Raw genomic sequence first — 12,762 nt, forward strand, 5'->3', positions numbered from 1 at the left:
TCAGGGAACTGAAAGTGTGCAAGAGAAAAATGAGTCCTTGTTTACTCCCTGCTTATAGCCATGAAATCCCTGTGCTGAAATGTTTCATTAGGAATGGGATTACAAAATTGTTCAGCCGCATTTTCAGGAGTGCATGATTTTGATTCTTAGACTAGGTTCTGCCAGGCAGTGATTGAATGAATGCTCTGCTGTATAGTGAGAAAAAGTGTATTTGACACAGGAGATGCCCAAGGGTAGAGGCTTGCCCACCTGTCAGGATACAGTGCTTGGCTACTCACTGTTGTCTAAGGGCTAGAGGATCAGAGGACTCACAGACCATTAAAGTCTTTTCCAATAGAGAAAGGCGATTGGGTTGCAAGTTATTTTTATTCTTTGGGGAAAATAATACTTTAATTGCATCCTTGTTATATTACATGAATACCATGCAAATAGCCTTGGGAATATAATAACATCATCTTGACTCTCATTCTCTAAAAACTTAGAACCCACTAGGACAAGACATAGTCACTTGAAAAAGATTAGAGGAGAAAAAAAGATAGTTTCTGGATCCCTCCCAACTACTCTCAGTAACTGGCCCTGGTACCTTTATGGGAGGTAAAGACTTGATCCTTCTATTCATTGATGTTTTCTGCAGCCCCTAGAACAAGGCCTCACACAGAGGAGACACTCAACAAATAGGAATTGAATGTATGAATGAATGACTTGAGTAGTCAAGAAGGGCTTCATAGAGCTGTGAGTGGGCTTTAAGATGTTTCTTTACAAAAAAAATTTTATAGACCTATTTTGAGGGAGGAGAGAGAGTCAACAAAGTGAGTTCTGTTTGGGGAGAACTATTTGGATGAAGTAAGGGGCTGATGGACAATTTTGAGATACTGTCACAAAAATTAATGGGAGCCACATTCTAGAGGACACTGAATTTCTGACTGAGAAGTGTTTAAGACTATATTGTTATTAGAAGGAGCTGCTAGAGATGTGAAGAGACTAGCGATGCAACCAGCTGAAAAACAAATTGCGTGTCCAGCTGCTAAGTTCTTAACTCAAGAAGATTTTTAAAAAAATTTCATTGAGTGAATAGATTATAGTCATCCCTCAGGACCCACTGTGGGTATCAAAATCTGAGGATGCTGAAGTCTCTTATCTAAATGATATATATTTACTCGGTGCACATCCTCCTGTATACTTTGAACTACCTCTAGGTAATTTAAATTATTAATTATTAATTGTATTAATTATTAATTGTATAAATTAAATAAAAAATAACCAATACATTTTAAATGGTATGTAAAAGTTCTTGAATTGTTTAGGGAATAATGAAAGGAAAAAGGCTGTATGTGTTAAGTGGAGGTGCAATATCTTTTCCCGAGTATTTTCGAGTATTTTTGATCTGTAATTGGTTGAATCTGCTGATGTGAAACCTGTGGGTAAAGGGAGCCAACTATTTTATGCAAAGTCATTGTCATTTGGGGATATATATATCACTGCAGGATAGCTTGTGAAAGTGACATTATTTGGACCATTTTAGCTGGTTATTTCTCCTACTCAGTTGAGGGACTTCTTTCCTGAATTATATTGTTTTCCTTTTTTAGTTTGTTAAGTGAAAATTAGTATGTTTATGGTATACAACATGATATTTTGATGTACATATACATTGGGAAATGGCTAAATCAAACTTCTTAGCATTTGTATTACCTTACATATTTATCATTATTTTTATAGTAAGAACACTTAAAGTCTACTCTTTTTGTAGTTTCCAAATACTGAATTATACTTTTCCTTTTGCATATTCTTGTAATGAAAAACAAAAAGGGTGAAAGTATAAGAAGATAAATGAATATGTGTTGATTCATGGAATGTGCCAATCACATAGACACACCATACATATATACATACATATAATTTCATTAATTTGTTAAATTCTACATACCGGTCTTAATCCAAAGAATTTCAAAAATGTATGTAAATTATTCCAAAAAATAGAAGCTATTTGAGAATTTCAAGAAAGGAAAAATAAAAGTCAGTGAAGTTAGTTTTATAAAAACATCTGTCATGAGGGCTTGGTACATTTGCTAGAGATGATTACAAATCAGACTCAAGGCTCAGAGCTTTTTGACTTCTCATACAAAGGTAACATGATGAGTTATATGATTTAGTGTTCATGAGATAAAAATAAATCAATTACCCAAGAGCAACTCAGCTGGTTTTGGAACCTTAGAGAAAATTCTTCCTTGAGTCTTCATAAAGAAGACTCTGAAACATTTTTTTTTTGACTGTCCAGGAAGGGTTGATGTCCTCTCATGAAAACAGAGTCAAACAAGATTTATAACTGCCTGGAAGTGGGCAGAGATTATATCTGTGAGCAGAGGCAAGACTCTTATCTTAGCCCCTAAATATCTCAAGTAAATTCTTTGAAATGAACTTCCAAAGATGGACTTGTTATCCCTTTCACATCACTGAATGCAATTGCTATGTTCCTTTATTTGTTTATTGTTTATTTACTCCCAAATATACTCTGTGCAAGAGCAGGGGTTATGGATGTCTTATATATTCTCACATCTCCACATAGCATAAAATGTGGTATATATTAGGAGTTCAATAAATGTTTATTGAATGAAGGGAGGAATGGAAAGAACTGGTGGTTAAATCTATCTCCCCTAAGGGGATAGAATTAGCCTGTTGAAAGGGATTTTTAACTATTTGTAAGTCTTGTTTCACTAGTTAGACAGCTATAAGAATGTTTAGAAAGTTTACCAGAATGACTGATCTCAGATCAGCTGATAGAAGACATCCTGCTTAATAGAGGTCAGCATCAGCTGGCCACTGTCTGCTGGATTCACCCCCTGTAGGACCCCTTTTGAATAAGTTTTGTAATTCATATCTCACCAGTGAGGACATAAAAACTGAGAAATTGAATGATTGAATTATGGGTTCATTTTTCTACTCACAATAAAGGTAATTAAAATACATTTTAAATAAAGACATGAGTGTATCATATAATTTGATAACTGTGGCAGCTGCATTCACACAAATTAATTAAAAATTAGGCAATTGTGGAATAACTGAAACCAGTTATATGTCTAACTTTTGCTTGCTTCCCTTTCAAATCTGGGTTACTATCATACCTGATGAGAGGATGCATGGATCCATTTTTCTGTGGTGGCTGATTAAGGGTTTTGTCATCCTATCCTGCAGAGATACGGAATACAAAGGGCTGCAGCTATCCCTGGATCAGATCTCAGCCTCCAAACCAGCCTTCTCCTATGCCAGCAGCTCCACACCCACCATGCCTGATAACAGGAAGGGGGCCAAATCCCGGCTCTCCAGCTCAAAGTCAAAATCTAGGACTTCCCCCTACCCTCAGGTAAGTGCACTTATGTTTTGCAACTTTTTTTATTTGGGACTTGGTTTGATCTGAAGGTTGAGGAAGTATTAAAACTGGAAGTAATTATCTGCTTTTAATAAATTTAAAATTTCTATACATCTGGAAGGTTTTCTAAAACTATCTTCTTTCTCCTCCTCTTCCTTTAAAATAACTGTGCTAATAAAAATTTGAAATGATATTATGGTTTACTGAGTTTATGTAAAGGTCATGAGATTGTAGTTGCTGTTGGAACCATAAGTATCTTTTTTTCCCCCAAGTAGAGGGTTGCTGTTGGAATCATAAGTATCTTTTTTCCCCCAAGGAGGTTAATCCTAAATTCTCTTTTCTCCAGGAATTATTAATTAGCTAGAATGATGGATGTGGTCAGATAACAATGTATGGTAAATGAGAGCTTGATTCAGGACAATTGAATCTTAGGACAGCAACTGAAGAAGAAGAAAATTACGGGTAGAGGCAAAACATCAAGGATGCATTTCACCATGAGTTTTCAGCACTGATTGATTATTTATGAGGAGGAATGAAGTAGAGAGGGCTTTCCAGATGGCAGAAATGGTAGGAAAAGCAACTCTCTTCTCATGTTGGCAAGGTGGTGAGATATGAGATCAAAAGGAGGTATTCTAGAAATACTGCGAAGTATAAAGAGGAATCCTGATTCTTGAAAGGAAAATATGTATTTTTTCTGACCAGTCACTAAGATATAGAGGCTAGAATGTGTCAAGGTGTGTGCATGACTCTCCTGGCCTGAAAGAAGTAGAGTAGGACTGGGGACCTCACTCCCATATCCTGTGGCCCCTTCCCCTCATACCCCTTTTTCTTTGAAAAGCACCATGTTAAAATTCTTGCAGTTCACTGCTGCAAATAAAGAGATGATTCCTGGGCTAGTATCAAACCCACCTAGCTTCTGAGTCATTTATTTTGATCAAATTGGTATTTATCATTTATATTTTAAATGTATTTTTAAAGTAAAAATGGCAATCCAGTGGATACACAAACCCTTATTTAATTATTTTTTTAAGTATTTTTTTTAAACTTTTATTTAATGAATGTAAATTTCCAAAGTACCACTGAGCTGCGCTATTCTGTTGGTTTACAAGTGTATACTGTTTGAAGAATGTTGTTCATTGAGTCAGTGATCACTTACAAGCTACTATTTGATAGATTATTTTAGTGGTTTTTTTTTTTTTTTTTTTTTTTTAGTGGGTTTTTATAAAAAGAAGGACATGGCCTCTGCCTCCAAGAGACTGAGGTCACATGTTTTGAAATCTTCCATAGAAAACCAAATTGTTTTTCACTGTGACAAAAGGGAGGAGAATAGATGTTTGATGCCTAGATGTCTTCAATGTTTGTTTTGAGGACTGAGTCAGGGTCACTGTGGAGTTGGAAATGCTTCTTTTTATTGAACATCTAATGAAAAGCTTTTCTTATGTCTTGGGAAAATATTTTACTGGCTGTTTTTACTGTTTGGAATGCTGATGTAATATGCCTTTGGGTAGTTATCTCCTTAAATATGTAGGAGTGATGGACACATAGATGACAAAAGAAATTAAATCAGGCAATACTAAGTTAAGGAGGAATTTTTCCAATGTTATACAAAAATCGAGCCACAAAAACAAAATTTCTCTGTTAGATCTCAAACTACATTGTTTAGTCTCCATATTCTTTTATGATCTATTATTAACATATAAAATATCTATTAGGTGACTCTAATAGTAGACTATTCTTGGGCCGGTGCCGCGGCTCACTAGGCTAATCCTCCACCTTGCGGCGCCAGCACACCGGGTTCTAGTCCCGGTCGGGGCGCCGGATTCTGTCCCGGTTGCCCCTCTTCCAGGCCAGCTCTCTGCTGTGGCCAGGGAGTGCAGTGGAGGATGGCCCAAGTGCTTGGGCCCTGCACCCCATGGGAGACCAGGAGAAGTACCTGGCTCCTGCCATCGGATCAGCGCACTGGCCGCGGTGGCCATTGGAGGGTGAACCAACGGCAAAAGGAAGACCTTTCTCTCTGTCTCTCTCTCTCACTGTCCACTCTGCCTGTCAAAAAAAAAAAAAAAAAAAAATTAAAAAAAAATAGTAGACTATTCTTTTTTTAAAAAATGTTTTAAATGTCATTACACTACTCCTGGTATATGTGTCAGTGTGGAGGAGTTAATTTGGAAGTTATATGTGATCATAGTTGAAAAAAAATAAAAAGCAATATAGATGAGTGGACAGTAGAAAAATCTGTCTTTATTTCATTTTCCTCTCCAAAATTGTGCTTTCTTCAAGAAATGTCTATGATATATAAAAATCATGTATACGTGTATATCCACATAGGATTTCTCTTGAAGTTTGTGTACTTATTATTCAACTAATACTTGTTTAAATGTGGTCCCTAGAATTTTAACCATATGTTCTATTTGAAATCACACAGTCATAAATTAAGTTTACTTAACACTTACTTACCTCATAAAGGTTTTCTTTAATTGTGTTTACTTTAGATAATCATGGTGCTAAATCAGTTGTTGACTGAGTTTCTACTATGTTGGCTATGTATGCATAGAACTCAGAAATGGAACATATTCACTTGGTTTTGAGAAGCCACTAACATAGACAGACAATGTACAGGTATTTGCAATAAATTGTCATGGGTGAGAGTATCCTCTGGGGGCACATTGGAAAAGCATTATATCTATGGTATTTTCTTCATTGTATTTGCAGGAAGAACATCACTAACAAACTCATCCATCTTGGATTCTAAATCCTCAGAAATTTTAAGGGAAAAATTAGCTTCTCAATCTTTTTTGGTCAAAATCAATTATTAAGAAATAATTAACTTTTAATTTTCATGCTTCATTGCTATTAAGTTCTTTTGACTTAGCAGATGCTCACTGAGTACCTACAGTGGAAAGATGCTAATCTGGCCATGTAGTTACTGGATAAAAGGTCTTAGTATAGAAATAAGTGGTATATGAAATGTTCTTAAGGCTTGCAGTGTAGCTGAAGTGATAAAATATACAGAAGAATAAATGCTGTATAGGAGGTATCTGTGGTGGGCACTCTGGCCTGGCTGACTAAGGTTTTGTGGCTGGCCTGGCCTTGAAGGTAGGATTCAGGTATGAGGATACTGAGGGGTGGAGAGAGGACTTAAGGAAGACAGATTATGAGGAAAGACAGGAACACCTTGTTACTGTGCGTGGGAGGGTATATCTACTTGAATGAGTACTAGGAGTGATATTTGGAGACAGACTGTTGACAAAGCACTGGTGATGAATACTTGCTAGCCCAGCAAGTTTCAAGTTTATTTCATGGAGAACTACTAAGTGTTTTGAACAGGAAATGAGAGTATGAATGTTGTTGAAGAAAGGAAAGTGAGGGGACTAGTAGTCTTGGTGTGATACTATGAAGATTAAAGTTTTCTAGTAAAGAAAAAGGCAAGTAGATTAAGAATTTATAAGATTGTTTTATTCTTGGTTGCTTGTACCATTTTTTAGCTTTTATTTAATAAATACAAATTTCATAGGTATAGCATTAGGAATATAGTGGTTCTTCTCCCCATACTTGCCTTCCCACCCCCCACTCCCATCCTACCTCCTACTCCCTCTCCCATCCCATTCTTCATCAAGATTCATTTTCAATTATCTTTATATACAGAAGATTAATTTAGTATATACTAAGTAAAGATTTCAACAGTTTGCACCCACACAGAAACACAAAGTGTAAAGTACTGTTTGAGTACTAGTTATACCATTAAATCTCCATGTACAGCACACTAAGGACAAAGATCCTACATGAGGAGTAAGTGTACAGTGACTCCTATTGTTGATTTAATAATTGACACTCTTATTTATGATGGCAGTGATCACTCAAGGCTCTCATCATGAGCTGCCAAGGCTATGGAAACCTTTTGAGTCTACAAACTCTGTCCATATTTAGACAGGGCCATAAGCAAGTGGAAGTTCTCTCCTCCATTCAGAGAAAAGTTGTAGCTCTTCTTATTATCAGTATATTTTGCTCATTACAGATTTTTTGAAATTAAACTTTAAAGGCATACTTTCAGTAGTTAATGACATATTAGCAGTGAATTCTTTCTTATATGTTAATCTACATATAATACATTCTTTTTACTGACTGAATAATGAAGCTTTCAATTGCATTTAATTTTAGTTACTTTTGCCCCTTTTTTCTCAAAAGTAAAAATATAATCATTTTGCTGTTTCCATACTAGCATATTTTAAACATGTAAATTCCTATCAAATTTTGAATAGGCAATTTCCAGAGAAAAATTGAGCTCATTGGGTAGCATCTTTTATCTCTTATTAGTTAAATGGTGATTTAATGACTTTATCAATATTATTTATTAGGCGCTTTGTTCTGACTTTCATGTAATAGGCATATCTAAAAGTTCTAGCAGGTGTCTGATGAATGGCAAGCAGCAACACTACTTTTGGGATTATTTAGTTACCCTTATATGAGCATTTGCAACATGCATAATTTGTTTTAAAAATATATTTATTTTTATTTGAAAGTCAGAGTTACACAGAGAGAGAAGGAGAGGCAGAGAGAGAGGTCTTCGATCCACTGGTTCATTCCCTAGTTGGCTGCAACAGCCGGAGCTGCAACGATCTGAAGCCAGGATCCAGGAGTTTCCTCCAGGTCCCACATGTGGGTGCAGGGGCCCAAGGACTTGGGCCATCTTTTACTGCTTTTCCAGGCCATAGCAGAGAGCGAGATTGGAAGAGGGGCAGCCAGGTCTTGAACTGATGCCCATATGGGATGCTGGCACTGCAGGTTGTGGCTTTACCCACTACACCACAGCGCCTGCACCAACATGCATAATTTTTACTTCACTACCATCACCTAGTTTGTCTATAGTAGTAGATGAGCACTTCCTGGTATGAAATATCCTTGGGAGTGTTTTAGACTTGATTAGATTAGATTATAGCTGCTCAATGAATGGTCAGTCACTTTTAAATCACTATGTATTACTTGGGACAGGAGAGGTCAAATAGAATTGTTTTGAAAAAAATTGTAAAGAGATTCTGTAGTTAATTTTCAAAGATTCTGCACATGACTACTCTGCTGCAGTATAGTGGCAATCTTATTAGGCTTATCTTCATTGAATAAATACTAAATTTATATAATTTATTTTCAGACTTCACTAGAAAATACCATAACATTTTATATCTACTTTAATAGAACTAGTCCTGGCTACTCTGATACAAGTTGAAGTTATTTTGCTACTATTTAGTCATGCCAATCACTAATAAATTGCCTCCTGATTCTGTGGTTTCCTTTTGAGCATCTTATCTTGGCATATTTATAGTTATGTTTCTTGCAGGCAGTACACACCATCCTGTTTATTATATATCATCCTGCCCTCCTCTTGCCTTTTCCCTAATCTGTAATAATCAATACACTATGTAATTCCATAATAACAGAGCATAAATTATATTTGCTTCTAAAATCTGAAGGTATTTAATTACTTACTATAGATACACTGTAACAATTGCACATTTTATTCCACATCTGTTACCTTTAATAATCCCACAGAACCTTTTAATTTTCATTACCAGCAATCTGGTTTCCTTTTGGTAAAGGGAGAGACTCTTCTGCAAAAGTTCTTTTTGGTTCAAAAATATACCAGTGACTACTGTTCTGAGAGCCTATCTTTCCAAGTTTCAGTAAAAAGAAAGATCTATAATTTCTCAAGTGATCCTTTTATATACAGTGTTTTTATCATTACTACTCTAGCTATCCCTTCATTTCATGTTTTACATGTTGTCGCTCCCCGTCTTCGTGGAGGAACGACACAGGACCCTGCGCTGTTCTTTTGTCTGCTCGGCCCTCCCCGGGTTTGCTGCTGGTTCTTCCCGGGTTGGCTACTATCCCTTCCACCTCCGTGGAAGGGCGGTTCCCCCTGCCACATTCCCCACTTCCGCAGGGGAGCGGCACACCGCCGGCCGGCTCTCTCGGGGGCTGCACAGGTGTTCCCTTAGATGTTCCCCTTAGATGTTCCTGGTGCATGCCGTCTCTCTCCTCCTTTATAGTCCTCCTCCGCCAATCCCAACTCAGCTGCCCACACGCCGAGCACGCTGCTCTCCTCCAATCAGGAGCAAGTCCTACAGTTTATTGGCTGAACTGGAGGCAGCTGTGTAGAAGCTGTTTTCTTCTCTCCCAGCGCCATATTGTGGGAGAGCAGATGCATAGAATAAGTCTTAATTCCAGTAACAGTATAGTCCGAGTTGCTCCCCACACATGTAATATTAGAACTTGTGATCTTTTGCTATTAATAAATATTTTTAGTGAATTTTATAAAAAATAGGCTATCTTCAGAAAGTCTTGTTTTTATATTTTGGACATATATAAATTTGGAATTTGTCTTTCCTATAGAAATATCAGGAGATTATTATAGTGAACTTTCTGACCTTTTTAGATTCTCTTCCTAAAAAACCTCTGAGTATTATTTTAGAAAACATTTTTTTTCAGTGAAATGAGACTTCTGTGCTTTGGATTATGCTCTGGTTTTTACTAACTCTGTCATTTAGTTAAATGCCTAGTATATACAACAAAGTGCTAAAATTGAATCCTTAGGGAACCATGTCCAGGGTCTAGTTGGGGAAGCAAAACCAGCCCTTTAGAGAGGAATTGTAAGATATGAGACCTCAAGGCCACAACATCTACTTTTTAATTTATTTTTTTATTCCTTGGTACAAGGTAGGGTGAGGGGATGGATGGTGATAACCAGAGGTTGTTGGCTTCTCCTCATCCTACCCTTAATAAATTCAAGAAGGTTGGAATCATATCAAGTACCTTTCCTGACCACAATAGTATGACACTGAAAAATCAGTAACATGAATAAAATTGGAAAATTCACAAATATGTGGATATCAAATAACACACTCCTGGACAACCAGTGGGTCAAAGGAAAAAATCAAAAGTACAATCAAAAATATTTTGAAATGAATGAAAATAGAAACACTATGTACCAAAACTTATGGGGTGCTGTAGAAGCAATCTTGAGAGTAAATTTTATAAGCACTTACCTTAAGAGAAAAGCACCTCAAATAAGTATAAGGTAAAGAAAACATTAAGCTCAAAGATTGCAGAAAGAAGGCAATAATAAATACTGGTACAGAAATAAATGAACCTAAATTTAAAAAAAGTAAAGATCAATGAAAGTCATGGTTGACTTTTTGAAATGACCACAAAATTGGTAAACCTTTAGCTAGTAACCAAGGCAGAAAGAAAAAGGACACAAATAAAATTATAAATGAAAGAGGAGAAATTACAACTGGTATGACAAAATGACAAAGGATCATAGGAAGTGACTATTATCAATTAAATGCTAACAAATTGGATAACTTAGAAGAAGTGGGTAAATTTCTAGGACATAAACCTAAAAGACTGAATAATTAAGAAACAGGAACTCTGAACAGACCAAAAATGAGTTAGGAGACTGAATCTATAGTCAGACAAGAAATGTTTAGGATCTGATGTCTTCCCTGGTGAATTCTTCCAAACTTTTAAGTAAGAAATAATGTCAGTTGTTTTCAAACTGTTCCAAAAAATTGAAGAGAGGACATTTCCAAACTCATTTAAGGGGCTAGCATTACCTTCATTCCAAAGCCAGATAAGGACACTATGAGAAGAGAAAATTATAAGCCAGTATCTTTGATGAACATAGATGCAAACATTCTCAACCAAATACTAGCAATCCAAATTGAACAGCAAATTAAAAGGATCACATAACACAATTAAGTGGGATTTATCTCTGGGATTCAAGAATGGTTCAGCATGCACAAATCAGTAAGTGTGATATGCCATGTTAAGAGAATGAAGAATAAAAATGACACTGTCTTCTTAATATATGCTGAAAAAAGTATTGGGCACAATTTAACATCCTTTCATGATTAAACTCTCAACAAACTGGTTATAGAACAAATTATGCCAACTTAATAAAGGCCATAAATGACAGGCCCACAAAATCATACTTGATGGTGAGGAGCTGGGAGCTTTTCCATTTAGAACAGGAACAAGTCAAACCAAAAATATAACAGTCTTTGTATAGAATCATGGAATTCCTTGAATAGTCAAAGCAAACTTGAGAAAAAAGAAAAAACTGGAGGCATCACACGCCCTGATTTCAAACTATATTACAAAGCTATAGTAATCAAAATAATGTGGTACTAGAATAAAGTCAGAGGGAAGGGGAGGGAGGGAGAGAGAGAGACCGATCCCACCTGCTGGTTCACTCCCCAAATGCCCTTATTACCCAGGGCCTGGGAAGAAGGGATCCAGAAACTCAATCTGGGTCTCTCACATGGGTGGTAGGGACCCAAGTACTTGAGCCATTACCTGCTGCTTCCTAGAGTATGATTAGCAATGGTAGCAGAGCCCAGATACCAGTCCAGACACTCTAGAATGGGATATGGACATCCCAAGAGGTATCTTAATTACTAGGCCAAATGCCTGCCCCCAAAAGTTCTTTAAGAAATTGAAAAATAGAAGTGTAATATGATCCAGTGATCCTACTTCTGGGTATATACTTGAAGGAGATGAAATCTTACCACAAAGAGATGTCTGCACTCTCATGTTTATCTCAGTGTTATATTTACAATAAAAAGCACACATGGAAACAACCTAAATATACAACGATGGATGAAAAGATAGATAATATGTGATAAACACACACATACACAATAGAATATTATTCAGCCATAAAAGGAAGGAAATCCTGCCATTTTTAATAAAGTAGATGAACATGGAAAGCATTATGCTAAGTGAAATAAGTCAGAAAAGCGAACACTGTATGATTTCATTTACATGTGGAATTTAAAACGTTTAAACTCCTAGAAACAGGGTACAGTAATGGTTTCCAGGGACTGATAGAGGAAATGGGGAGATGTTGGTCAAAGGGAAAGCATTTTCTGTTATAAAATTAATAGATTTTGAAATCTAATGTAGACCAAGATGACTATAGTTAATAATACTGTTTTGTGTACTTAACATTTGCTGAGAGGGTAAAGGTTTTACTGCCCCCTCCTCCACCCCCACACAAGATATTCTGTAAAGTGATGGATGTGTTAACTAACCTGATTGTGCTAGTCATTTCACAGTGTGTTCATATATGAAATCATCATGCGGCACACCTTAAATATATACAATTTTATTTGTTAATTATACTTTAAGAAAGCTAAGGGGGAAAAGTCCTGATGTATATTGTATAATGAACTTTAGTTTACCTCATTTTTACTGTGCTTGGTGTAGGAGAATAAAAGGTATATCCATCCTTTCATTTACAGTCACCAGTTTGAAATTGATTAACCCAGTGGAGAGCCTTTGCTCTTCAATTTCTTTTCACAAAATCACAAATCTGGTAGACCTCTTCTTTCAACATGCAGAAGGCT

The 12,762-nt window shown here is 36.3% G+C and overlaps 1 protein-coding gene across 3 annotated transcripts in view; it reads left to right on the top strand.

Moving 5' to 3' along the window:
* Positions 1-12,762, top strand: part of SIM1 (SIM bHLH transcription factor 1) — a 98,572-nt gene that overhangs the window by 61,281 nt on the left and 24,529 nt on the right. For all 3 annotated transcript variants that reach the window (XM_070074625.1, XM_070074626.1, XM_008263315.4), the window contains exon 10: positions 3,190-3,358. In XM_070074625.1, coding sequence (XP_069930726.1) covers positions 3,190-3,358 — 169 coding nt within the window. The remainder of the gene's footprint in view (positions 1-3,189; positions 3,359-12,762) is intronic.

The sequence above is a fragment of the Oryctolagus cuniculus genome, chromosome 5 (genome assembly GCF_964237555.1).
Source record: "Oryctolagus cuniculus chromosome 5, mOryCun1.1, whole genome shotgun sequence".
Taxonomy (NCBI): Eukaryota; Metazoa; Chordata; class Mammalia; order Lagomorpha; family Leporidae; genus Oryctolagus; species Oryctolagus cuniculus.